At 57.6% G+C, this 24,746-nt stretch overlaps 1 protein-coding gene and 1 long non-coding RNA gene across 11 annotated transcripts in view; one reads left to right on the top strand and one right to left on the bottom strand.

Annotated features, from left to right (window-relative positions):
- The window catches only part of ZMIZ1 (zinc finger MIZ-type containing 1), a 185,759-nt gene that overhangs the window by 139,470 nt on the left and 21,543 nt on the right, over nucleotides 1-24,746 (top strand). For 9 of the 10 annotated variants that reach the window (XM_060285841.1, XM_060285842.1, XM_060285840.1 and 6 more), the window contains 3 exons: nucleotides 13,227-13,371; nucleotides 23,358-23,472; nucleotides 24,511-24,728. In XM_060285841.1, coding sequence (XP_060141824.1) covers nucleotides 13,227-13,371; nucleotides 23,358-23,472; nucleotides 24,511-24,728 — 478 coding nt within the window. Of the gene's footprint in view, nucleotides 1-13,226; nucleotides 13,372-22,080; nucleotides 22,520-23,357; nucleotides 23,473-24,510; nucleotides 24,729-24,746 lie in introns of those variants that run through there. The other variant, XM_060285845.2, reaches the window with a different exon arrangement.
- On the bottom strand, nucleotides 6,725-8,375 carry LOC115856427 (uncharacterized). The gene is made up of 3 exons (XR_004040833.2): nucleotides 8,279-8,375; nucleotides 7,684-7,774; nucleotides 6,725-7,296 (listed from the first exon to the last, which is right to left on the bottom strand). It is a non-coding gene; the product is annotated as an uncharacterized lncRNA (long non-coding RNA).

Here is a 24,746-nt window from a genome sequence, read left to right as displayed (position 1 = left end):
AGAGGCAGAAGGCAGAGAGCTGTTTCCTGCAGGGAGAGAGCAGGCGCTGGGGGCGGGAGGAGGGAGGGAGGGAGAGCTGAGTGGTGATTAAACACTGCAGAGGCCTAAACAAATGACGGCTCCCTCCCCCAGCTGCTCTGGGAGAGAAACATGGAGCCGGAGCCGGCCTGAACTGCAGATGGCCCAGGCTGCTGTCTGCCCCCGCCTGCCTACTCGGAGCTGCCCTGGGGCTGCTTCCTAAGAGCCGCAGTGGTGCTGAGCCCTGCAGGAGCCAGCTCAGTCCTTAGGGCCACTGTGAGGCAGGCCCCGAGGCAGAGAGGGTTCAGGGCCACACCGCTAATGCACTAGGGAGTGGTAGAGCGGAGACGGTTAGGCAGGGGCAGTAGTAGTTACTTCTTAGAGTGCCAGCCTGAATGAGACGGCGCATGCGAAGCGCCCAGAACGGCACCTGGCCTGAATCAAGTTCTTGGTCCGCAGGAGCCACTGTCAAGGTTGCCCCTATTACACCTTCAGAACAGCTGGGTGAGATAGGTTGCCATGCGGGTGAAGAAACTGAGGTGCACACACCTACCAGGGTGTTGCCCGGGACCACACAGCGGATTAAACCCAGGCTCGCCCACTTCTGACTCCCTGCCCGGAGTTCCTTCTCGTGGACCAACGGCGGGAAGAGAGTCAAACCTCCAGAGCCTTGAACACAAAGAACGGGGAAGTCAGCAGCGGGGTGAGAGGCCATCTGCCAGGCCCACGGCCCTCCTGGCCGGAGAGCTTGCGTGAAGGGGCGAGGGAGGAATGGCGCCCTCCCACTGTTCATGCAGAAAATGGCAACTGAGCTCACCCCTCAGTCTAGAGCAGTGGTTCCCAAAGTGGGGTTCCCCGGCCCAGCAGCAGCAGCATCACCCGGGAACTGGTTAGAAGTGCAAATTCTTCAGCTCCACCCCAGACCCACTGAATCAGAAACTCCACCGGGAGTGAGACCCAGCACTCTGGGTTTGAACAAACCTTCCAGTTGCTTCTGATGCACAGGCAAGATCGAGAACCCCTGGCCTAGAAACCCAAGGACTTCTGTCCTGCCCCGGGGCCTCGCTGTCCAGGCCACAGTCACCCAGACATCACCCAGGTGTGCTACACTCCGAGTAACAGGTGCAGCCAGGAAGCAGTAGATGTAAATGGAATTCGTATAAACAATTCTTATTTTCATTGCAACAAGGCAGCTGGATATTGAAAGAAACCTCACAGAGAATCATTTCATCACATAAAGGAGCTTCTGCAAAGAGAAAACTCCTCTCTTGATTCCTGCCCCCTCCCCCCTAAGTGTTCTATAAATTCAGTCTCTATGTCAGGTTTTCTTCGAATGGTGTCTACCTATACATAACTAAAACGAGGAGCCAGCCTGCTAAAAGCATTGCAGATAGTCTCCAAAATACATCAGGGACCCCTGCAGTTTAGAAGGAGAGCCCAGTGGGACAGATGGAGGCCAGTTTGGTGCTTTGGGCAGCTGGGTCATCCACTGCCAACCCCTGCTGGGCACCTGGCGGGGTCGTGCCAGCCAGGCACAGGTGGTTTCCAGGGCTCCGTCAAACATCCACACTCAGGGGTTCTCAGAAAAGGAGTGGAGTGACCGATTAGGAAGCCAAGACATAGACTCCTGAAACGCGCAGCTCTCAGCTGCCCTTGCTAGATAAGCGGATAAGAGAGCAAACCCTGCAACACAGTTCTGGATAGGGAACCCACCGGCAGGTCGTCATCCCCCCACAATGCGGGGTCCGGAAGCAGCATCTGAATCTGCCACCAAGTGCTGCCCGTGGGGCCAGGTCATGTGCCCCTGAGCTGATTTCCAGAGTGACTGTAGGTGGAGCGGAGCTTTGCCTCCGCCTCTAAGCCACCTGCCCAGTGCTCAGGCCTCACCCTCACAAGCCCAGAGTCAGGGGCAGGCATCACTGACTGCACTTCTTGTGCCGGGAACCTGAGATCCTTGGAGGTTACCAGGTCACTCAGCCAGGGGAAGCCGGGAAGGAGTGGGAGGGTTGGGGTCCAAATGCTTAGAGGCAGGAGAGCTGGGGGTCTGGTCAGCAGGTTTCTCCTGAACCTGCTCTTTCTCCAAGAACAGTGAGTGCCCTGAACCCCATTTGCAGTAATAAGGGTCACCCGCAAAGTGCTGCTTGCCTCAAATCTCTCTCCTGCCCCCGTCACCACAGCACACATCCCCTTAGCCACTCTTAAGGGCTGGTAAGTTTTCCAGGTGGGTCCTTTATAGAAAGCAAGCTGCCCTGGGATCAGTCCGCACCTCCCTAAGGCTCTGACCCTGGCTTTATGAGTCCAGGCTGGGTGCAAGGAAACTGCCGTTTGAGGGTCCTGGGGTCTGTCACTGGCTCCTGGCTCCCACGGGAAGAGTCAAGGTCCTGAGATTGAACGTGGGGGCCGGAACGGATGGAGGGAGTGCTCAGCAAGGCCTCTCAGCTCTCAGACTCAGCCCTCTGGCCCTCCACAAAGGTGGGTGGTTGTGTGTTTGGTCTCGGGGGTCTGCTTGACCCTGGGAAGGGCCTGGCCTCACACCGACCACTCCTTCTTACACTGGGAGTGGGAGGACACAGCCAAACTGTTAGTACCCAGCTGGGAAGCCTCAGAAAAGTGAAGTACCCGGGGAAGAAATTGATTCCCGTAATCCCTCCTTACCCCTCGGGCTCGCTGAGAGGGAGCAACAGGCAGTAGTGTTTAACCCGCGGGAGAAACTGGCCACGGAGGAGAGAACAGGCTGCCCAGGTGACCTGCTGGAATGCGGGGCGTGAGCTCTGCAGGCAGGCAGACGGTGTGGCTCCCGTCTTGTCTTGCAGACGCACTGGGAGTGTCACGCCAGGGCCGGTGGCTTGGGGAGACCATCCTCGCCAGCCTGGGCCTCTGGGTCTCCTCTGTCCTGCTCAGGTGCTGCCTCGGAGCAAGGTGGAGGTGGGGAGACTATTGGCTCTAGGCACGCACTGCCCCCCAACCCCCATGGATATTCTCGTCCATCCTTGGGTAGCCAAAGAGGTCAGTCCTGTTGGAACCCGTGTCCTTCTGACATATGGGGTGCAGGTGCACGGAGGCCTCCTGGCCTCGATCTGTTGTGGGCGTGGCTCGGGGCCCCTCCCCTCTCCAGCTATTAATGCTATTAATGCTTTGCTATTAATGCTGCATAATTTCCAGCTGAGATGGTCTAGAGCCCCACGCTCACCCCACCACCAGCAAATGTCCCAAGTAAGATGGGAAGATCCCGCCTTGGTCCTGGCCTGCCACAGACTCAGGTGTGTCCTGAGCCAGGTTACCTAGCTTCTCTGTGCTCGCCCCTTATCTTTAAAATGGGGGTTGTGACTTTCCCACCACCAGGTGGCTAATGAGAGTCCAGGGGGCAAGGGGTGTGTGAGCCGGCCCCCCATGGGGGTTCAGTACACAGTGGCAGCTCCCTGCCAGCTGGTCTCTGCAGACAGCAATGCTTTGGCCAGTGCCCCTATCCAGGCCCATCCCTCAGGCTGGCAGGTCTGAGGGGCACCCCCAAGAAGAAAGGAGCATTCTTTTTCTGATGAAAACACCCCCTTGAGCTTGTTTCGGGTGTATTTTCAGTTGAATCCGAGTTAGCCAGGAAGGCCCAGAGGGTGGTGTGACCTGGACAAGGAATTTTCCAGGCTGGGATTTTCCTAAAGTCCACGGACAGGCTCAACCCGTCTGACATCTCTTGGGTCGCTCCGCCGTTTGGGGATCAGCCCTGCCAGCAGCAGCTCTGAGATCCCCCAGAGTTCACTTCCTAGGGTGAGTTCACAAGCTTGGAGACGTCCAGCTCCTGCCAACCCCACCAGCCCTGGGGGACAGGTGTGGGAACACTGGTGGAGCATGCCAGAGGTCCTCTCCTGCCGGCCCAGACCACAGGACCGCAGATGGCAGGATCTGCCCAGCACAGAGAAGCAGGTAGGGCTGGGCGGGGCAGGCCGTGGGCCTCCCTGTGAATCCTGGGACCAGGCACCACTCATCTGGTAGTTACCCTGCCCGTGGGGCTTGTGTGTGGATGAGGGGGGCAGGCAGAGATGGAGAGGAACAGGGTCACTCGGCCAAAGGGCCAGCAGTGGATCCTTCCTTGTTTTGACTTTCTTACCCACGGTGATGGGACGTGACAGAGCAGGCAGCAAAGTGTGGGAACGATCTAGAAAAGCCAGAAGGAGCTGAAACTCAGGACAGCGTGCTGCTGCTTCTGCTGGTGCTGGAGCAATGATACGGCTGTTTTGCAGGAGAGCGAGATTTTCCCCCAAGGAAAACATCTTTGGTTTTATGTTCCAGGGGTCAGCTGTCAGGGCCACCAAAGTCCAACCTACAACCCCCCAGGGAATGACATTTCCCGTAACCAGAAGGAAGTTCTAACCCCTCAGCTGCCCAAGCTGCTGAGGCTGCAGAGTCCTTCCTGCCCATCTGCCCACCTGCTGGGCCCTGTCACACCTGCGTCTTGCGCACACCGGCTCTTGGACCTCAGCAGATCCACTTGCTGCTCTGGGCCCAAGGCCTTAGTAAATAGGGTCCTTGGGCAAGGTGAGAGCTCTGGAATCCCTTCTGTCTATAGCCCACCCTGGTGGGGAGGTGGAGGGTCTAGGATGAGCAGCTCATCCCACGCACGGCACCTGCAGGATTGAGAAGGGGTTGAGGCTGGCTTCAGCCTCGAGAGACATGAGCTCGCTGTGAGGCCAGGGCCGAGTCATGGGGCAACAGACTTCAGAAAGCACAAGCGCTCACCCCTCTTTTACACAGGGTCCAGAGAGGGAAGGAAGTTACCTGAGGTCACACAGGAAGTTGGTAGCAGGCCAGGGACAACGCACTGGGGTGGTGCTGATTCACGGGAGTAGGAGGTGGGTAGGAGGCGCGCGGCCATCTCCCGGGGATGCGTCTGCTCTCAGATAGGTGACATCCTGACTGGGGATGAAAGGGAAACCGTCCCAGACCAGCAGTGGGGCTGCTGTCCTGCGATGTGACTGGGGTTGAGTCACCTCCTCTTGGGCCTCCGTTTCTGCTTCGTAACACGTGGACAGCCTCACCCTTGGCCAGCTCCTCGCTGGGGCGTGTGAGGCTGCAGTGAGGCAGAGGGCACCAGATGGCTGGGAAAACGAAAAGCCTGTCCGTGTGCCCCCTACGATCCCATTAGGTCCTCCCATCCGTAGTGGGGTGCTGTCTCCCCATTTCGCAGATACATACGTAGCCCCAGGCTGCCCGCTGGGTCAGTGGCCACGTAGAACAGATGTCTGATTTCCTGAGGCCGGACAGCCACTGCCCCTGGCCCAAGGGCTCTGAGTCGCTGCCCCTGGCCCTGACCCTTTGTGGTCATGCGCATCCTGTGCCATTTCCTTGGAGGAGATGGTCCAAGAGAACCAGCAGGGAGGGGCCCCTTGCTCTGTTTCTGGGGCACCCAGCGCTGGTGGGCACAGAGGAGGATGGGCAGATAACAGTTCCGTGGACAGCTCTGTTCTCAGGGGTCATGGATCACAGCAGGAATCTTGACCTTGGCTCCTGTCCCACCTCCTGCTGGACACACAGGTGCATGGGGACTGAGGAGGGGCCGAAGGTCTTCCCGCCACCCAGGCACTCCAGAGGCAAGAGTCTGCCCAGGCTGGCCGCCTGCACTGTGTGGCCTCAGAGCTGAGTCAGAGTGAGCAGCTACTGGGGCTCAGTTTCGTGGGGTCTCGGGTCTGCCCAATACAGAGTGTCTGGCAGAAAAAAACATTGGGTATGGGCACCACTGGGTGCTTGGAAGCAACACTGCGCACCCAGAGAGCACCCGGTGTGAAGGAGGTGGTGTAAGCCTGGGCCCAAGACGTGTAAGCGTTTTTTGTGATCCTCTTGGACACGGGTGAAAGAAATTGTATTTTATTTGAGCAGCAGTGTGTAGACGGGGAGACAGAGAAACCTCCTAATAACAGAAGCGACAGTTTTTTCTTATAGTTCTTCCTGTATGCTCGGCATCATACTAGCATTTTACGTGTATTAGCTTGTTTAATCCTCATGATGGCTTAGGAGGTAGGTAATATTTATTATCCCCATTTTACCAAAGGGAAAACCAGAGCACAGAGAGGTTAACTAACTTACCCAAGGTCACACAGCTGCTAAGTGGCTGAGCTGGGGCTTGAACCCAGGCAGCCTGGCTGGAGTCTGTGCTCTTGGCCACTCTGCCTTCTAGAAGCAGAAGGTAGTCAACATTTCACAGCTTCTGAGTTTCCAGCTGAGACTCTCGCACAAGACTCGTCATCTCTCACATGTGGTTTAAAGCTCAGGCCCTTCCTTCATCTTAGGGCTCTTCACGCCAGGCCTGTGAAGAGAGGTTCCTCTTACTGTCTCCCCACTTTACAGATGAGATGGAGAGACCAGCCCAGGCCTGTGTCATCTGGGCAACCCCCTTCTCCCTCCCCTTTTGGGCCCTCACCATTCCTCCTTTTCTCTGCTAGATCTGTAGAGTAGAACCCTGGTCTCCAGGCACAGGCAGGAGTCTTCACTGTTTCTGACCACCCCCCCGCCCAACAAGCTTCCTTCCCAGGCAGGACCCCGTGTTTTAGGAGATGAAAGAGGAAGGTCAGAAGATAGGAAGGTGTGGCCTGGGCCTGGAGGGGCGGGAGGAGGAGCAACAGCAGCATCCCCGGGGAGCCCTGGGTGAGGTGCTCTGGGGTCATCGGTGTGATTGACGCATCAATAGGAACACCAGTGCCAACCCATGAGTAGAGAAGAGCCAGGGCTGCAGCCGGCCTTCCAAGTTATATGAATGGATGTTGTTCCTGTAAACTGCTTGTTACCTTTCATTCCCCAGTTTGGACTGAGTGGCCCACTGATGGGTGTGCCTGTCACAAAACAGGTGTCACTTGACTTGGTTGTAGATTTTATTTGATGGCAGCCCCAGCCTGGACACACGGTGATAGGATTCCATTCAGGGCTGGTGGTCTTGGGGCCGGGTCCCCACCCCTGAGGAGTGGGGAGCTGCTGGCAGGTTTAAAAGCCACAGGGTGCCCAGGGTATTACCCTGATCGACTGGGTCTCAGATGCAGCGTGCCCGGTGTCTGTCCATCTCTCCTGTCTTCTGCACATTGGGTTATGTAGCTGCAATTCCATCTGTTAGGTGTGTGTTGGCTGCATAGCCTGTGCTGGGTGCCAGCGTTGCAGAAGTGAACCCCTCGAATCCCATCGTGGCCCTCGGGGTTCACGCTCTCTCTGTAGAGCCCCCAGGTTGCCCCGGGATAGCGCATCTCTCACTCATTTCAGCATCCTTTGAGCATCTACCGTCTCCCAGGCCCTGTGCAGCCTCTGGGGACACAGATTGGAAAGAGGTGAGCAGGATACATTTGTGGAAAAATTCCTCTGGCCGCCTTATAGAGGGCAGGTTGGCAGGAGGCGGGATTGGAGACTGAGATAGATGATAGGACGTGCTTGTCATAATTCAGGAGAGAAAGGACAAAGCTGCAGAAGGTGATAGGAGCAGGCAAGAAGCAGAGGGGACAGACTGCAAAGATAATCGGGCTGCAGTGACCCATGGGTGGGGCGGGGGGCAGTGCCCATCTTCTGGAGGTGGCTTGAGGTGGTCCTGGGGATTTGAGTGGATATGGGAACAGGAACTCAGATGTGCCAGGGAGGAAAGGAGGGGAAAGGGGGAGGAGCCCAGCGTGGAAGACTGGTTCTTCTGCCTTGACTCACCAGGCAAGGCCTGTACCAGGCTTCCCTGCTGGGAAAGGGGACCACCAAGCTTCTGCTGCCACTTCAGAGGGTCTTGTGTGGATAGAGTAAGCTGGTGGTATGAAAGCATTTGAAAATGTGTCATTAGTATATTTCATTGACCAGTGACCCCCGTTGGCATGTTCCCAGGGGCTTTTTCTGCCTCCCTCTGACTTCCTTTCCGCCATCTCCCCCAGAAGCGTGGTTTGAGGGCCCGCCGCCTGGCAGGCATACCTCCTGAGCCCCCCTGGGTCCTGCCCCATCCCTGGGTCTCAGAAGCCCTCATCCCTTCCTCCCTCCCTCCCTCTTCACACACACACTGTCTCACCCACACACACTCCCACACTCAGAGCTCCTCTGTTCTCCAGCAGCCTTTTAGCTGCTGAGATGCCCTTGATACTTAATACGCCCTTGTTTCATTTGTTTCGTTTTGCGTGTAGCTTCCCCGGGCTGCAGCACATTTGGCAATTCTCCTGCCTGGCCCTTACACCCAGGTCTCTGTACCCTCTTCCCCAGACTGCCTTTCATCCTCCCTGCACCCCCATGCCCCCATCCCTTCCCGATTCCCAGACCTTACCGGGAGTGAGTATCCAGGCATCTCACTGTCTGAATATCCGTATGCTCACCTCCATAGGAAACAAATGCTGCTTTTTTTTTTTTTTTTTTTTTTTTTTGTGGCCACATGGCTGCCTCTGGTTTCTGGCTCCTTCTTAAGCCCAAGTCCTGCCTGGCAAGGGGCAGTTTTTTGCATATGCCCAGGCGAGCTTGTCTGCCCCTTTGATGCTCCGACTCCCAGACTCCAGCCTCTGCCACCCTTCCACCCACAAGTGGCTCATTGTCTGCCGATTACTCTGCTGGTTTGGAGGACGCATCTCCACCCTCCCTCCCTGGAGCCCAGGCAATTCCCAGAGGCAGCCGTGCAGCCTCTTCCGTCTGCCGCCTCTCTCAAGTAAGGCTAGCAGCCCCATACTGGTTCATCTGATCAGCCCAGCCTGAGTATCCCTTCTGCCAGGAGCTGCAGGTAGAGGCACATGCAGGGCCTGTCACTGTTTTCAGGGAGGGCACATCTGGGACAAGCCAGGACTAAGATGCCCCAGGGCTCTACTCCAGACCTTCCTTCATTTCTATATCTGGTTTCCTTTTACTTGTCCCTAAAGGACACTGGAGTGGCCACCAGCTGTAGGGGCAGAAGCCAGGGAGATCTTGGGGAGCAAATGTCGGGAACTTGGCTCTCCCCTGGTGCCCTCCCTCAGACCTGCGTCCTGTGCCCCTCCTGATTCTCAGACCCCATGCTCATTACCATTTCTCTTCCAGAGAAGTCCGTGCCGCCTTACCATAACACCCTCTGGTGCAGGGGCCCCTAGGTATGTCTACTGGATCCTGTTAATAGGAGGTACCCCCCTTTGTCTCACACACACCACTATTTTATGTACGACTAGGAAAGAAAAACCTACCACCAGTCACACCATGGTGTGGCATCGACTGTAAGACACCTGCTGCTGGCAGGTGACTTAGTTGTTTAAGTCCATGGAACCCTGGTGTCCCTTGCAGCTTCCTGGATAAACTGCAAAGACAAGTGCAGGTAGTGGGAGCATGAGAGGTCAAACTGTCGTGTCTTCTCCCTGGCTGGAATCCCCTCTCCCTTCCACGGACCCCTCAGGGCTGCTGCTGTGTGGTCAGAAGTGGGCAGAGACACCAAAGCCCATCCTGTCGGTCACTTATCTACCAACCAAGGTCAAAAATACTAATCGTCATTGTATCAGTAGCAAACATACATAGAGCACCTACTCCGTGCCTGACGCTGGTCCTGTGCTTTGTGGTGGTAACGCAGCACATCCTTACAGCGGCTCTGTGACGTGGGGAGTAGAATTACCACCCCCCCCAGTTTAGAGGTGAGGAAACTGAGGCACAGGAATTCAGGTGACTTGCTCAAGGCGTCACATGGGTGGTAGAGACTGAGCTGGGATGGGTTGTGGAGTCCGTGCCTCACCAGCTCTTCGGGTGCTCTGTGAATGCAGAGGTGGGTGTACGATGGAGGAGTTACTTTTCTGGGGCTGCTGTGAGTTACAAGGTCCTTTGGGCCTCCGCCCACCCTCCCTCCCTTTTGGCTTCTGCTTGGATGCCCATGTGGTTGACTGGCAGCACCAATTTACAGCTCACATCCACTCTCTGAGGCAGGCAAGCCCCCGTTAAGCCCATTTCACAGATGGGGAGACTGAGCTCCAAGTAGTGAAGCAGCCTGTGTGAAATCTCCCAGCTAAAGAGTGTCAGGGCACAATTCAAGCTCAGTCCGTGGAACTCCAGAGCCAGGGCGCTTAGTCCCCATGTCCCACAGCCTGCTCACCACTGTCCCACAGTCCCCTCTCCTCCCCTCTCCTGGGGTGGTGTAGACACTGGTGCCGCCTCATCAGAGAGGCGTGCTTGGCTCAGCCGTGTACAGTCAGAGCAGATGCACACCCAGACATCTACCCTGCCAGGCTGTCTTTCTGTCCTTGCATAATCCTCTACCTGCCTCTGTCTGTCAGTTCTCCTGGGTCTCTGATCTTTCGGCTGCAAATCCCCATGTGTTATCATTAACCGATGTTTGCCTCAGAACAGCTTGTGTTGGTTTGCGCCATGATGAGAGCCTGCCCTGCGTCCGTCCGCCATGCGTCTGCCCACGTGGCCTCTGTGCCAGCTGGCCACTCGGGCCAAGGGGGTGACAGGTGGTGCCTCCCTTGCTCCCTGTCCTTTCCCTCTTGGTTGTAGGAATGTGGCTGTCCTGGCATCTGTGTTGTGTCATGGCTGCCTGATACCCACAGCACATCTGCTCACAGCATCCCAGACCCTCCCCAGCCAGGCCCCTCTACACCACCAGCCTCCCTTTATTCTCTCTGCAGAAAACCACTCCACTAGCAATAGGAAGACAAGGGCCGTCCTTGACCAAGTAGGCGGGTGGCTTGTGACACAGGAGGAAAGCTCTGAATGCCCCCGCTGTGCCCCCACCCCCTCCCATGGCGTGCTGGCCCCCAGGAGGAGCGCGGGCTGGGAGGGGTGGCCGTGGGCAGGGCAGGCAGCAGGCGGCACCATCTGCGGCCATCCTTTGTGCTGGCAGCCGAGCGCTCCCTCCATCGCTGTGATCCGCCGGGCCTCGTGCTTGGCGTGCAAATGAGTTTCCAGATGCCCGGTGCCCCCCCGCACAAGAAGCGGTAACTAGGGGCCTGGGAGAAGAATGGAGCAATCTGGAAATTCATTTCTGTTTGTTCCAGCCTCGCTGAATAGACCGCTTCTCCCTCCAGCTGAGGCAGATGTGTGCTGGGCACCCGCTTCAGGGGCGTTTTGCCACGGTTTCTGGGTAGACACACGCCGGGGGGGTGGGGCCTCTCCTCTCTGGCACCCTCCTCCCTGTGCAGGTGGTGGTATGGTGAGGCCCACAGAGAGGGGCAGGACACAGCTTTAAGACGCAGCTCGCCCACTGGCACCCCCTCCTGGAGGGAGAAACAGGTGCCCTGTTGGGAAGGGCACGGGCTGTATCTCAGCCTCGCTTTCCTCTCTGGTTGAGCAGTTTTGCACACCTGGTGACCCCGGCGGGACCCTTCACCACCCCACCCCATTCTCACGAAAACCACTGCCCTTCTTTTGTCCTTTGGTCCCCAGCAGACCCCTAGGAACATGGGCACCTCCCTCCCAGCCAGCTCTCAGCAGGACTCGATGGACGGGGTTCTCCTGCTGCTCCTAAAGATGCTGGGCCCCACTCGCTCTGCACTCCTGGCAGAGATTGCCTGGGCCACGGGCACGGGCAGAGCCTGGCAGGGTCTCAGAGGGCCCCCAGCCCTGCCTCTCGGGGCCTTGGGCTGATGGGGCAGCCTCTCCGGGATCTGAGCGGTTTGAAGCGGCAGCCCTGTGCTGCCACCCCAGGGCCTTGTGTGTCTGTGCGTCCTCCCCCAGTGCCTGCTGAACGAGGAAAGGGGTGTGATTCAGATGAGGCCCGAAGCGTTTCTCATTGAATCAGAGGGGCTAGCGACCATGGCCTCTTGGTTTTGGCCTTTTGAAGAGTTTCATCTCCTCCCCCACATTCTGGTTCAGCCTTGGGCTTCACCACCAGGATGTGCAGCAGGGGCACCATCTGTGTGTCTGCCTGTCTCTGACTGTGGTTACTGTGAACGAATGACTTCACCTGCCTGAGCAGTGAAGCAGTCCGCTCATCTGTAGATGGGGATGAGAGCTGATATCCTGCATCACATGGGGTGGATTCGAGAAAAGGACAGAAGCATGTTGCACGGCGTCCACGTGGGAGACCCTGGAAACAAGCAAGTGGGCTCTGCATCCAGCCTAGTGGCTGAGCAGTCCTGGTTCAAAAGGCTCCTGGTTGCCTGACCAGGTCGACGCGTTCCAGGACTGTCAGATCAGTCTGACAGTCTGATTACTCGTGGCAGGAGTGAGGCGTTGGCTGGGCTGTGATCAGCCGTTTTTGCTTCCACGGTCTCCGCAGTTTCCCCTCCTGTCCCTGACCACAGCCCTGGAGGAAAGGCAGGGCAGGGGTCTTTACTCCTCTTTCCCTGCTGGCAAACTGAGGCCAAGAGAGGGTCTGTGAGCTCCTTAGGGTCACACAGCAAGGTGGTGACAACCCAGCCTTCCTGACTCCTGACTTCCCCAAACCTCAGCTCCTTTATGCGCTTTGGAAGGACTGGCCAGAAACACTGACCCTGAGGGTGCTTTTGGCCTCTGGTGGCCGCACCGGCACAGTTCAGGATGAAAGAAAGTCCCCCAGCACGCAGTTCATTCCGGTGGCTTTTCTCTTGGTTTCCGAGGCCTCCTTAAGCCTGGATGTGGAGGGTTCTCCTGTGCTTCCGCCTTTGGTGCCCCTGGCAGACTCTAGTTCAGCCCCTGGGCCACTCTCTGCCCTGGAAATCCTTTGTCCTTTCAAGCATCTGTGCCCAGCAGTGCAGGAACCTGTCGCAGTCCTGACCGGAAGGTGGGTGCATGTGTGCTCAGCGAGCAGGATACTTTTGGGGGAGGAGTGTCAGGGAGAACCCTGCAGGCACTCCTGGGAACGTCAACAGGTTCCAGGAAGGATCCGGATTTTGTTTAAACCTTGTGATTTGGGGTCCCACCCATGGGGAGGAAGCCATGTTGAGCCCATTGTCCAGAGTCCGAGGGGGGTGGGCTTCACTGAGACGTCCGGGGGCGGCCAGCAGTTCCTGACCTGGGCCCAGGGCACAGGTCTGTGCTTGGCCCCTCTGCCCCTCTCCAGTCTCCTCTTGGCACCGCCTCTGCTGTCTGCTCTGTCGTCTTGACTCTCTCCTCTTTGCCGTTGCGGTCAGCCCTCCTCTGATCCATTCCTACAGTAACAGCAGCTTTTCAGTCCTCCTTCCTTTAGGTGTGTTAGCCCCACTATACAGGTGAGAACACTGAGGCCTCCTGAGGAGGCTTAGTGACTCTCCTGGTGTCACACCAAGGTGGAGGCGAAGCCAGCATCAGGAGCACCCAGTCTGGGTGGGTGAGGTGGCCGAGGAGCCTGCTGACCATCCTGTCCTTCCTTGCAGCCCTGCTGTCCTCCTGGTGCGAGGAGCTCGGCCGCCTGCTGCTGCTCCGACATCAGAAGAGCCGCCAGAGCGACCCCCCTGGGAAACTCCCCATGCAGCCTCCCCTCAACTCCATGAGCTCCATGAAACCCACTCTGTCACACAGGTGAGTGGGCACACGCCACCAGGGGTGGGTCCGGGGCCCGCTTGGGTGGATGCTGGACAGCCCCCCTTCAGGCCCCCAGGTCTCCTTGGAAATGCGCCTCAGGTGGGAGAAATGGGGTGGGTGCCCCTGAACAGCCGGGAGGATAGTACATTTTCTAAAATGCAATTGTCATGTTTTAAATCCTCGTGGGTGAGCGCCGTTTCTCCCCCATCAAAACAGAGGCTGAAAGCTCTGGGCTTACCCAGCCTGACTGCTTTGTCCCTTTGGTGGAGGGCCGTCTCTTCTTCAGGTTCTAGACTTCTGGCAGAAAGTTAGCCTTCCTGAACCCGGAGCCTTCCCTCTTTCCTAAGCAGGGTCTCAGGCAGGGCTGGAAGGGGCTCAGGAAGGTCACCGGGCTGGTGGTCACAGCCCAGGCCTTCCAGACAGGAGCCTTGTGCGGCTGGACCATCAGCACTGGGCAGGGCCACCAGAAACCCAGCATCACAGGTGGGACTGGGCTTGCCAGAGGCCATCAGGCACTGAGCAACTGTCCAGTCTGCCCTTCACCAGCCTCAGAAGGAGCACGTGGTCAGGACCGGCAAGTGCCCCAGTTCATTATCTCCACGTCTCTCGCTGAGCTGGGGATGTTCTCTGCGAGCGCTGTTCGGGCTGACCCTGGAACAACAGGGACTGTCATGCTGTCTGCTCTCCCTGTGCCCAGAGCACGCTGCAGGACACCTGGGTCCCACCATCGAGGCGCTGCCGGGAAGTCTGGTACTGGCCACGCTTTGTCAATCGAATTAGAGTTAGTTGATTCTTGGAGCCAGAAGGGAACTTAGAGTTCTTCGGTCCAGCACCTGCCCGAGCAGGATGGCCCCCAACATGTGGCTGGTTCCCTGCCTCGGTCAGATCCTTCTCAGGGTCACTGCCTCCTTATGCCCTCGGTCAGGACTCTGACAGCTCTGATGCTTGGAACAGCCCCCTTCTGTAGGTGTTTCTGAGGACGGGGTACTGTTGGCATTTGGGCCAGAGTAGTTTTTTATGGTGCAGGGGTTTGCAGGGCATGTCACGTCTTGGTCCCTGCCCACTCGATTCTCCTAGTGACCCCCAGGCATTGCTAAAGGACTCTCACATGTTTGGGGGGTGGAGGTATCACCTGTGGTTAAGAACCACTGCTCTAGAGAGGCAAAACCCTCCTCCGTCCACCTTCCCCCTCTTGCCCCCCACTCGGCCAGAAAGCCGCAGGTCTTCTCCAGCTGAACTGCTGCCCAGCTGCTGAGTACAGGCTGTGGCTGAGAGCAGCCCAAGCTACACACTTTGCGTTTACCCTTGCTACCTTTTACCTCCTTGACTCTCCATCCTGCCAGAGTCATCCTGCCTCTCACGATCCCACGTCTCACGTCCTTCTCAGCCATCCCTCCTCCGGGTCATTTCAGTAAAGCTGCCTCTGATGGCAGGCCAGCCCCTCCGGGGACCTGCCACAGACCCGCTTGGCCGTGACCGCAGCCAGCCCTTGGCCAGGTCTCTGCTGAGTTGAGCTGAAAGCATGAGACTGCCTGGTCCTAGGGTTAAACAGATGAAGGGTGTCTCTGCTCCAGGAGCTGACTCTCACTGGTTGGGAAAATAAGACTCAGTGAGGCAAAATTGGGAGCTGGCAGGTGGAAGCAGGGTTAGGGTGAGTGACTTTGGGGTTCTCTAGGAGGAAGGTGGCCAGGGTGAGACAGTCAAGAGGCCCAGAGGTTATGGGCCTTGACCTTGAAGGACTTGGGCTGGAAGCGCACACACACAGACACACACACAGACACACACACAGACACACACACACACACACACACACACACACACACCTCTTCAGCCCCTTGTATGTGCCCATGGAGTGCTAGAGAGGGTGAAGCAGGCGGCCTCTCAGAGAAGGGAGAGCTGTGTGCATTGGAAGACATGCTAAGTGTTGATGGGTAACAACAGAGCACGGTGACAGGCATTCTGGACCATATCCTACACCCCAAGGACAAAACTGGAAGGGAAATGCCCAGAGCAGGACAATGACTTGCCTAAGAACACACAGCCAGGGAGGGGCAGGGCGCCGAACCACACACAGCGCTCTACCCTTCACCCTCCCACTAGCCATTCAAGACCAGTGACGTGGTATCTGGTCATTAACCCGATCCTACGCCACACCTCGCCCTATTTCCCGATTTATAGTGGGACGGTTGAGACCAGAAGGAAGTATCATCTGTTGAACAAGGCCCAACCCATGTCCATTCAGACCAGGGCTGTTCCGAGGGCGCATTGTGGCCTGTGATTAGAGATCGGCTGCTCTCTACCTGTAACGTCATGCCTTTCCCCAAGGTGGGGAGTCCCTTATTTCCAGAGAAACTCCAACGGGGTGCATCACCTTCTAAGTCCCTCATGTAATTTCCCAAACAAGAAGGAAAGAAAGTGGAAGAGAAAGTCAAATACTGTCACAGCTAGGAAAGTCTTCTGCCCGCCGTCCTCCACAGCTGTACTGAATGACTTGGAGGAAGGAAGCTTCTCTTCCCCTTTCATTAAGGAGACCTCAGGCGGGGGGTGAGCTTAGGGACCCTGTGTGTTCAGGATTCGGTGCTCGGAGGTGTGTGGCTATTCCAAGACGCAGGGGTCCTTGTCTGAAGGTTCTGAGGACAAGCAAACAGGAGAGGGTGAGGGAGCCCGGATGCCTGAAGCTCCAGGCCGGTGGGCTAGGAGGCTGTGACTGTTGTATTTCTGTAGTTCAGGCGTCACGGTCACATCCATCACAGGCCACGGAGGTCAGCCCCACAGCATCAGTCTGTGAGTTGGGGCCTGTGCCAAGGACCCCTGGAGCCAGCTTCTGAGCGTGCCAGCGGTTAGGAGGAATCCTGGGTACCCACACGTTTGGCTCGCGCTGTGGTTCGTGGAGCAGCCTGTGGGCTCGTCCCCGTCTGGTCCTGACCACTGAGCCGTCGGTGTGCCGTCCTCCCACTTTATAGAGGTGCGCAGAGCACCGCACAGGAGAAGGGAGGCTGGGAGAGGCCAGCCCAGGGCAGGAAGGAGCCTCGGGCCTGCGGCCAGGCAGCAGGATCCCTTCACAGGCCCTGCAGTGACCCAGACTTGTCGCCAACAAATATTTCTATCTTCTTCCAGATATTTAGTGAGTGGCTGAAAAAGCCGTTTGTGATGAGCGCATTGTCCACGTGCAAGTCAGTGCTACAACAGTAATGGAAAGCCTAATAAATCTTGTGTGTGCTCTTCATTTGATTACAGTCAAAGTCCACTAGAGCTGGGGAAGCCTCCAAGACCGAGGGGTGCCACCCTTCCCCTCCAGGTGAGGGATTTGCAACCCCCAGAGGAGAGGTTCCTGGGAGGGGCCTTGGGGCTCCCCTCGGATTCTGGGCACGGCCCTGTGCTCCCCTCCAATCCTGAGCAGGACCCTGTGCTCCACTCCGTGTAGCAGGCGGGGTACAGGCCCTGGAGCCAAGCTGCCCAGCATTGAGTTTCAGCTCTGCCGTCTTCTCTCTGGGTCACTTTGGGCAGCTCTGTATCCTCTCTCTACCTCCGTTGCCTCACATGTAGCAATGGAATGACAGCAGCAGAGGACTTAACGCTTGTTGCCAGGCTTGGACACGGGGAGCCCCGTGGACGAGTCATTATTCTCTGAACCCTCAGCCTGGGGCCATCAGACTCAGATGTGCTCATTCACGGTCAACCAACAAAGAAGGGATCAAGCAAAACTGACTGCCGGTCCTCTTCTTTCCTTGGTCCCATCACACCACCTTCACCGCTTTTCATTTTTAGCTCTTTTTTGTACAGCCACACCGAAAGCTCAGTTTGTAATAGACCCCTCTTCTTGCCCCCAGGAAAAAAGAAAAAAGCAATGAAAGGGAGACTGAAGGATCTATAAATCCGTCAGTTCCAGATTGCCAAGATGCAAGGATCTTTTCCTTTTCTCCTTCCTCTTGAAAAAATTTAAAGCCCTCTAATACGCAGTTAGCTGCACCAGTTCCTCTCTGAGTTTCACCGCAGGGAGGGAAGGAAGCAGCCCCCACTAATTGTGATGATGGAGAGAGCTGCTAATGGTCCCCCTAAATTAAAGATGGTGGGAGCGTCAGCTCCTCACTGGCTTGGTGTGTCATTAGTGGTAACACTACAGCCTTGCGCAGAGACGGGACGAGTAGAGCCGGATGAGGGAAATTAATTAAGGTCTGACGATACCCTTAATAGGAATTTGTTATTTCTCCCAAATAAAGTGGCTCTGAGAAGTGCAAGGGAAGAAATAATGCAGCCCTCCCTCCCGCTTCCCTCCATGAATGTCTGTGTAGACACTTTCACAGGAGGTGCCCGGGAACCAGGAATCATCACTCCCTTTTTACTCATTTTCTCATATTTAGCAAATATTGGTCAGTGCCCATGGGGCTGGCAAACAGACATGTAAACCGTCTGCTGTAACTACAGTGTGAAAAGCTCTTTGTAAAATATATGAAAAGAAGTGCTAGGTGAACAGAGTAAAATGCCCTTGGTGGTCTGCTTAGGAGAGTCACAAAAGGGAGCATCCAGGCTGGGCTCCGAAGTATAGATAGGAGTTTATGAGAGAAAGGAAGGCAGAGGAACACTAAGGAAAGCCTCAGAGGCTTGGAACGTATGTTCAACAGGCAGGAATGATAATAACACCCCCTCCCATTGATAGCCTATTTGCAAAACTTCTAAGCTCCATCACTGTATCTTCAAGTAAATATGGGTGCCTACACCCCACTTGAGCTGGAGAAATGGAGAGAAAAGTATAGGTACAGTTGAGCAGAGACTGTCTGCCAGGCACTGTGCAGAATTTTACCTGTATTTGTATGTTTCATCCTAAGCATATTAGTATTAGTCCCACTTTACAGATAAGAAAGTTGAGGCTGACTTAGGTAACAGGGCTCAGGTCATAGAAATCATCAGTGGCCTACCAGAGCCAAGGTTTGACCCCAAAGAATCTAAGTTCCGAGCCCAGATAGTTAACCACTGTGCTTTGAGGCCTCCCTCTGCCATTTGAATATTAGCTAAAAAAATGTTTAGTCAGAGTCCTTGAATATTTGCCAGTATACTCAGTCCAGGCCAAAGCTAGTGATTTGATGTATAAGGTGGTTTTGTCCTGGGACACTGTTTGGGTTTTGTCTGCAGCCAGTCATTGAAGCATAACTCACGTCTCCTGTGTGCCTTCCCTGGCTGGCTTCCCCAAGAACCTTGAGGAAGTCATGCCCCTTCTTGGAGTTCTCATGGCCTTGATGGCCTTTGTAGTGGAGGCTTCCTTGCATTATCGCCATCTTTGTACAGGGAAGCGCCACCTTACTGGACCCTAAGCTCCCTGGGACAGTGGCCAGGCCCACTATCAACCTTACCCTTGACTACCTCTGGGAGCCTGGGAGCCTCAGATCCTAAGGCATGTGTCTGTGGAGCTCACTTCAAGGGATTAAATGAGTTCTTGTGTGAAAGTCACTTCACGCGGTTCCTTACATGTAGAAGCCACTCAGTGAATCACAACAGTGGTAAGAGCAGCCAGTAGTTCGGGGGTACCCGGCTGTATTAGGCCTTGCCTTACCCATGTGAGGTCACCTAATCCTCACGGCCGCCCTCTGAGTGAGGGGCTCTTCTCATCCCTGAGTGTGGCGAGGGATGGCACACTGAGGCCTCTGTCCCCCTCCCTGGAGGGCAGGACCTCTCGCTTCCTGGGTGCCGGTGCCCATGTGGTCACAGGCACACTGTAGGTGGTCAGCAGTCAGGCTTAATGAATGAATGCATTCATTCATTCTAAGGCATCCCTCTGAGGTCAAGCACAGAGAGGCGGTGTTTCTTTCTGACACTTTTATTAGAAGCTTCCTGAGCCCTGCAGGTGTGTGAAGACATCATGCCAGGCACAGGTAGCCGGAGAACCTGGGGCTCCCGGGGCAGAAGGAAAAAGGCAGGAGGGCTTTCGCTCAGGCTCCCACTTGGGCCCCAGAAATGTGAGGAGAAAGTGGAGGTCAGACCAGTGGATGGGGCGAGGGCTTCCTGGAAGAGGTAGCCTTTGGAAGAGGAGCCTGGAAAGGATGAGTGGCGTCTTTCAGGGTGAGGACGAAGCATCCGAGTCCGAGAAGAGGCCCAGAGGTAGGGAAGCAGCTGCCCCTGTGTTGGGAGTTGCTTGGCAGAACGCTGCTGAGAATCCTAGTGGCTTCTGGCACTGGTGCCTCTGTAGGTGGAACAGGATTCTTGGGGCAGGTTTGACTGGACGGGACTGTGTCTGGGGGTGGCTTGTGGCATGAGACCAGACCATGCTGGATTGCAGGTGTGCAGAGCTGGGCAGGACTACTAAGAGTGGGTTCTCAGATCCCAGGGGCGCTGGCCTCCCTCTGAACCAGGTATGGACAGGTGGAGGGAAGTGGTTCCCAGTGGGCAGCCCTGAAATGCCAGGGACCTCTGACCTGGGCTGAGCATGTCTGCTGGGGAAATAGTACTTGGAGAGGAGGGACGCGGCCTCCGGCCACCCCCAAGCCCCTAGGCCTCCTCTTCAGCACCCTGAGCCCCTCCCACCCTGGTAGGGCCCAAGAGCCTGGCTGGTCCTTGACCCTCGGGCACCGGGAGCCGGGCAGCACCCCGCCCCCGGCCCCGACAGCAGTGTCTGAGTCTGGGCAGAGACGTCGGCAGGGCTGACTGCCACCGTGGGCCCATGGGGGCGAGTGCCTTTTCCGCGCCAGCAGGAGCCGTCTCCCCAGGAGATGAGTCACAGCCCTGTCGGTGCGGCTGCCACTTCTGCTTTTGTAGCAGGTGCGAGTGGGGGCGAGCGGGTCCCCGAGACCACCCTACAGCATGTGCCTGTCTCCCCCCCGCACGCGTGGAGAGCATCGTGCCAGCAGGGCCTGTGTGCGCGCGCGCACACGTACGTGTACCCCGCACACGCCAGGTGTGCACCTGGGCTCTGGGGTGAACCGTCCAGCCAGACAGCGGAATGCCCAGTTTGGGAACCTTGGTTAAGTTTGCTTCTCACTGAGCTCGGGGCGGAGGGGACAAAACAGGAAGGAGCCGGTTTCCGCCCACAAGGTCCACCCACGAGCTGCAGGGCAGTTGGGAGCTTGCTCGAGGGCCTGTATCCCAGGGAGCCGGGGCCTCCCCGCCTGAGGAGGTGAGGCAGCAGCTGTGGGTCCCCGCCAGGCTCGGAGGGGCTCCTGGGGGGCTTTACTTCCTGAGCCTGCCAGGCGTGCACCTTGGCCGGAACCAGACCTCAGCCTGGAGGGTTGGTGGGAGCTTATGGGGCAGGAGTTCTGGGGAGAGAGGACAGACTCGGGCCTAAGCTCTGCTCGGTTGCTGGGGTCCTGTGTTGAGTCCAGGCACACCTAAGGTGAGGGCCCCGAAGGAGGGCGGGTGTCCAGGGTCTCCTCTTTGTTGTTTAAAACCATAGCCTGCAGGGCCTCCCTGTGAGACTGGCGTGCCAGCCCTGGGACCAGCTGGTGCCCCCGGGTCCCCAGTGACCTCCTGGGAGAGCGGGGCTTCTTCCAGCCCAGCTGTGCTGAGGGGCAGGCCCTGCTTGTTTTCCTGTGCTTCTCTGCCCCATCCGGGCTCTCTGGGCTCCCAGACCCCCCAGCGGTGCCCCCCAGATGCAGCGAGTGTGAGCTGTCGGTCACCTTTGGCCTGTGCATCTGGGCCTCACTCCCTTTCCCACGTCACACCTGGCCTGCAGAGGCAGGGGCCGTCAGCCTGGTTCCCTGAGGACGGCTCCTCTCCCCGCAGTTCTAGGCCTGCTGTTTTCCCCCCAGAAATCATGAGTAATGCTAAAGCCTGTGTCACGTTCCAGTTAAGGAAGCCTTTCTGTCTGCAGTCTCCTCTTTAAGCCGCGTCAGACTTAGGCCACGGGGGCCCGTGTTCAGAATAGCCGGCCCGAGATCCACAGTAACGCGCACGTTTACCCCGAGACCCCGGGCACACGTGTGCTCGTGCGTAACATCAAGAAGTCAGTTCAAGGGATGATACTCCTCCTTACTATGTGCTCACACTTGATTACTTTCTGTTTTATTCCCTCTTTTTTCCCCCTCATGGTTCAGTGTCACAGCGCACTCTTGTGTCATGACCTGCAGTCTGAAGCCACAGAGTAGAGCGGGGGTGGGAGTGTGTTGTTCTTACGCCCATTTAACAAATGAGGAGACTGAGTGCGCGCAGGCTCGGAAACTTGTGCCGGGGCCCTGAGCCAGGGAGGGGCGGGTGCAGGACTTGTACCCACAGTACCGAAAAAAGGCCAGAGTGAGAGGAAACGGGATTGGGGCTGGGGGGGGTCCCCTTCTCCCAGGAGGTCAGGACAGCCGCTCCGGTGAGGTGACTTCTGAGCAGAGACAGGAAGGAAACCAGGGGCTGGCCAAGCAGAGAGGGTGTCCAGGCAAGGGGGCAGCAAGGTGAGGCAGACAGCATGGGCAGTCAGTGACACGGTCCTCCCTCCAGTCTGACCCAACTTGACCGAGGGCCCCGCCTCCAAGGAGCAGGGCACAAGGCTCAGAGCCCCGGCGCCCCTCTGCCCACCTGGCGTGCAGTCCTGCGCCTCCTTCCCGGAAGTCTGACCTCTGGGCTGGCTCCCCACACCTCCGTTCCCAGTCGCCCCGACCTCTAGGGCCTGGGCTGGCTGCTCGGCTGGGGGATGAGTCAGCTTTGCTTTCTGCTGACTTCCTGTGTTGAAGGCACAAGTCAGACAGAGAGAGGCATGAGGTGCTTTCCGACCAAGCCGCCCTCCTCCAGAAGCCCCTTCTCCCACCTGCCCCCACTCCCCGGCTACCCAGCAGTGCTGCCTTGCAGGCCTCGCCCCCGGCGGGATGCCGTGGGCAGAGGTGGTAGCACAGATGTGAGTGCTCTGCTTTTCTGCCCTTTCTGGGGCCGTGTCTGGGATTTTCTCTCGGTAAGAGGCGCTGGAGAGTCAGCGCAGGACCGGCTCCAGGGAAGAGGAAGCCCCAGCCCAGCACTCCTTGGGGGTGGTACCCCTGGCAGGTTCTTTATACCGTGACCTCGCTGGCTCCTCCTCGAGCCTGTGCCTCTGCTCCTCTCCCTGGGGTCTGCTGGACCTCGCTCTCCATCTGTACCATGCCAACCAATAGGAAGCCACCACTGAGCACTTACGGTATGCAGGGCTGGGCGTCGGGCCTTCTGACCTTTGGGGGCCCCTCGGGAGATGTCATCAAACAAGGTGGGTACTGCTGGGACTACAGAGGAGACTGGGGGAACAGCTGGGGCCAGGGGCTCCCAGAGAGGTGGGAACCAAGATGGGAAGCAGGGTAGGGTGGGATTAGCAATGGGGTAAACCATTCTGCTGTGTGAGTTTGGACTCTGTGTGTAAACACTGGAAGCCTTTGAAGGAAGGTCTTTGATTGTGCCGAGTGTCTTAGGTGTTTGAAGGAGATTGGCTTGGCAGGGAGGTGTGCGAGAGATCGGGGTGGGAGCAGGGGAGGAAGCACAGCAGGTAGGCCAGTACCTGTCATCCAGGAAGAAAACCTGACATAAGGAGGCTCCTGGCAAAGACCAAATCAGCCGGGCAGGGCGGCCACCTCACTCTGAGGGGTCAGGAGGAAGGGGAAGAACCGAGACTTAGACTGGAGCCCTTCTGACCTTTGCTGAGAAAGGACGGGGAAGCTTTGAGGGGAAGCTGGTGCGGAGGAACCAGAGCTGGTTCTGGAGAGCCGCTTAGAGCAGAGCGTGGTTGGAGGCAGAGCTTAGATTGAGCCTGCAGGTCTCTCTTCCTCCGCAGCATGGCCTGTGGACTTGGGCTAAGGTGAGACAGACAGCCGTGGGGGTGGCGCGTCCACGGTGATGGGGGGAGAGGTCGCTGTCATACGATCGGTCACCTTACAGTGTGCACCTGTTCTGCGTTGGACACCGTGCCGGGGGATCCAGAACTGACTGAGAATGGGGGTCACCTGGGCCTGGCTGGGAGCCGCAGAGCATGGTGGGGTTGGTGGATGCGGCGTGCCTCCGTCTGCGCCTGTGTCTGCAGCCCCTGAGGACCCCCACCCTGTCTCCCTCTGCAGTGATGGGTCGTTCCCCTATGACTCTGTCCCTTGGCAGCAGAACACCAACCAGCCTCCCGGCTCCCTCTCCGTGGTCACCACGGTTTGGGGAGTGACCAACACATCCCAGAGCCAGGTAAGAGCCTGTCCTCCCCCCAGCAACAGCCCCTCCCAGGCAGGGTCATCCCTCGAACCCTGACGCCCTCGGGTCACCATGCCATGCTAGCCCTGGTCACTCTCCCAGGCTCTCCCCGGCTGGAAAGACCAGCTTTCGGGGCACACCCAGCTGCGGACACACGTCTACCCAGGATGAGTCCACACCTGCCCCAGGAGGATGGCCCCTGGCCCCTGTGCACTGCCCCAACCAACCCTAGGGCCTTCCTGAGGGAATGTTTTTCACCTGACACACAGCAAGGGGCTCTTTCCTGGCCGGCATTTACTTTGGTTGGATAAACAGGAGAACTTCCTGTGTTATTGGCCTCAGGGCTCCAACACCTGGAGTCTCTGACCCTGGACGGCCTGGGTTAGATTTCAAAAGATTGAGCCTAAAACTTGTGACAAACTCCACTTCACATCCCTAGTCCACCCTGCCTCCCGCTCCTGTTCCTTCCTCCTTCCTCCACTCCTTCCTCTCCCTGCTTCTGGGCCTCTGCCATGGCCACGTGAAAGGCTCAGGGCCGCTTGCCGCCCTGGAGGGAACCAGTGCACTTACCTGTGGTCTTGGGCCACAGGGAGCCCCTCGGCCAGGACCCTGCCGCCCTCTAGAGCTGGTAGGTTGGGCTTCTCTTTGCCCTCACAGAGCAGCAGCCCAGGGCCTCTGTGTGGCTTGACCCTTGGGCATCCAGGCGGCTTTGCAGGGCAGGAGGGCTGAGAAGTCCAGAGCTTTCCCACCTGCCACCTGGTGCTGGACCAGCCTCACCGCCTTCCATCACAGGCTGCTCATCTCCGCTGCCTGCTTCCGGGCTGGGTTCCCCCCTCCTAATCATGTATATACCATGGCAACCATCCGTGCCCAGATGAAATGAACGCCCCCCCCCCGCCCTTCTCCTCCTTTTCCTCAGTCGTCCTTCCTGTTTTGCCTCTGTCTCCACCCCCACCCCTGCCATTTTTCCTTTTCCATCTCCATGCCACCTGGGGTGCCCACTTGGGTGACAGCCCCTCTCTCTGCCCACAGGTCCTCGGGAACCCTATGGCCAATGCCAACAACCCCATGAATCCAGGCGGCAACCCCATGGCGTCGGGCATGACTACCAGCAACCCCGGCCTCAACTCCCCACAGTTTGCTGGGCAGCAGCAGCAGTTCTCAGCCAAGGCCGGCCCCGCTCAGCCCTACATCCCGCAGAGCATGTACGGCCGGCCCAACTACCCCGGCAGCGGGGGCTTCGGGGCCAGGTGAGCAGCGAGCAGCCT

Source organism: Globicephala melas, chromosome 16 (genome assembly GCF_963455315.2).
Source record: "Globicephala melas chromosome 16, mGloMel1.2, whole genome shotgun sequence".
NCBI lineage: Eukaryota > Metazoa > Chordata > Mammalia > Artiodactyla > Delphinidae > Globicephala > Globicephala melas.
The sequence above is the reverse complement of the archived record's forward strand: the minus strand, read 5'-3'. Positions and strand labels throughout refer to the sequence as shown.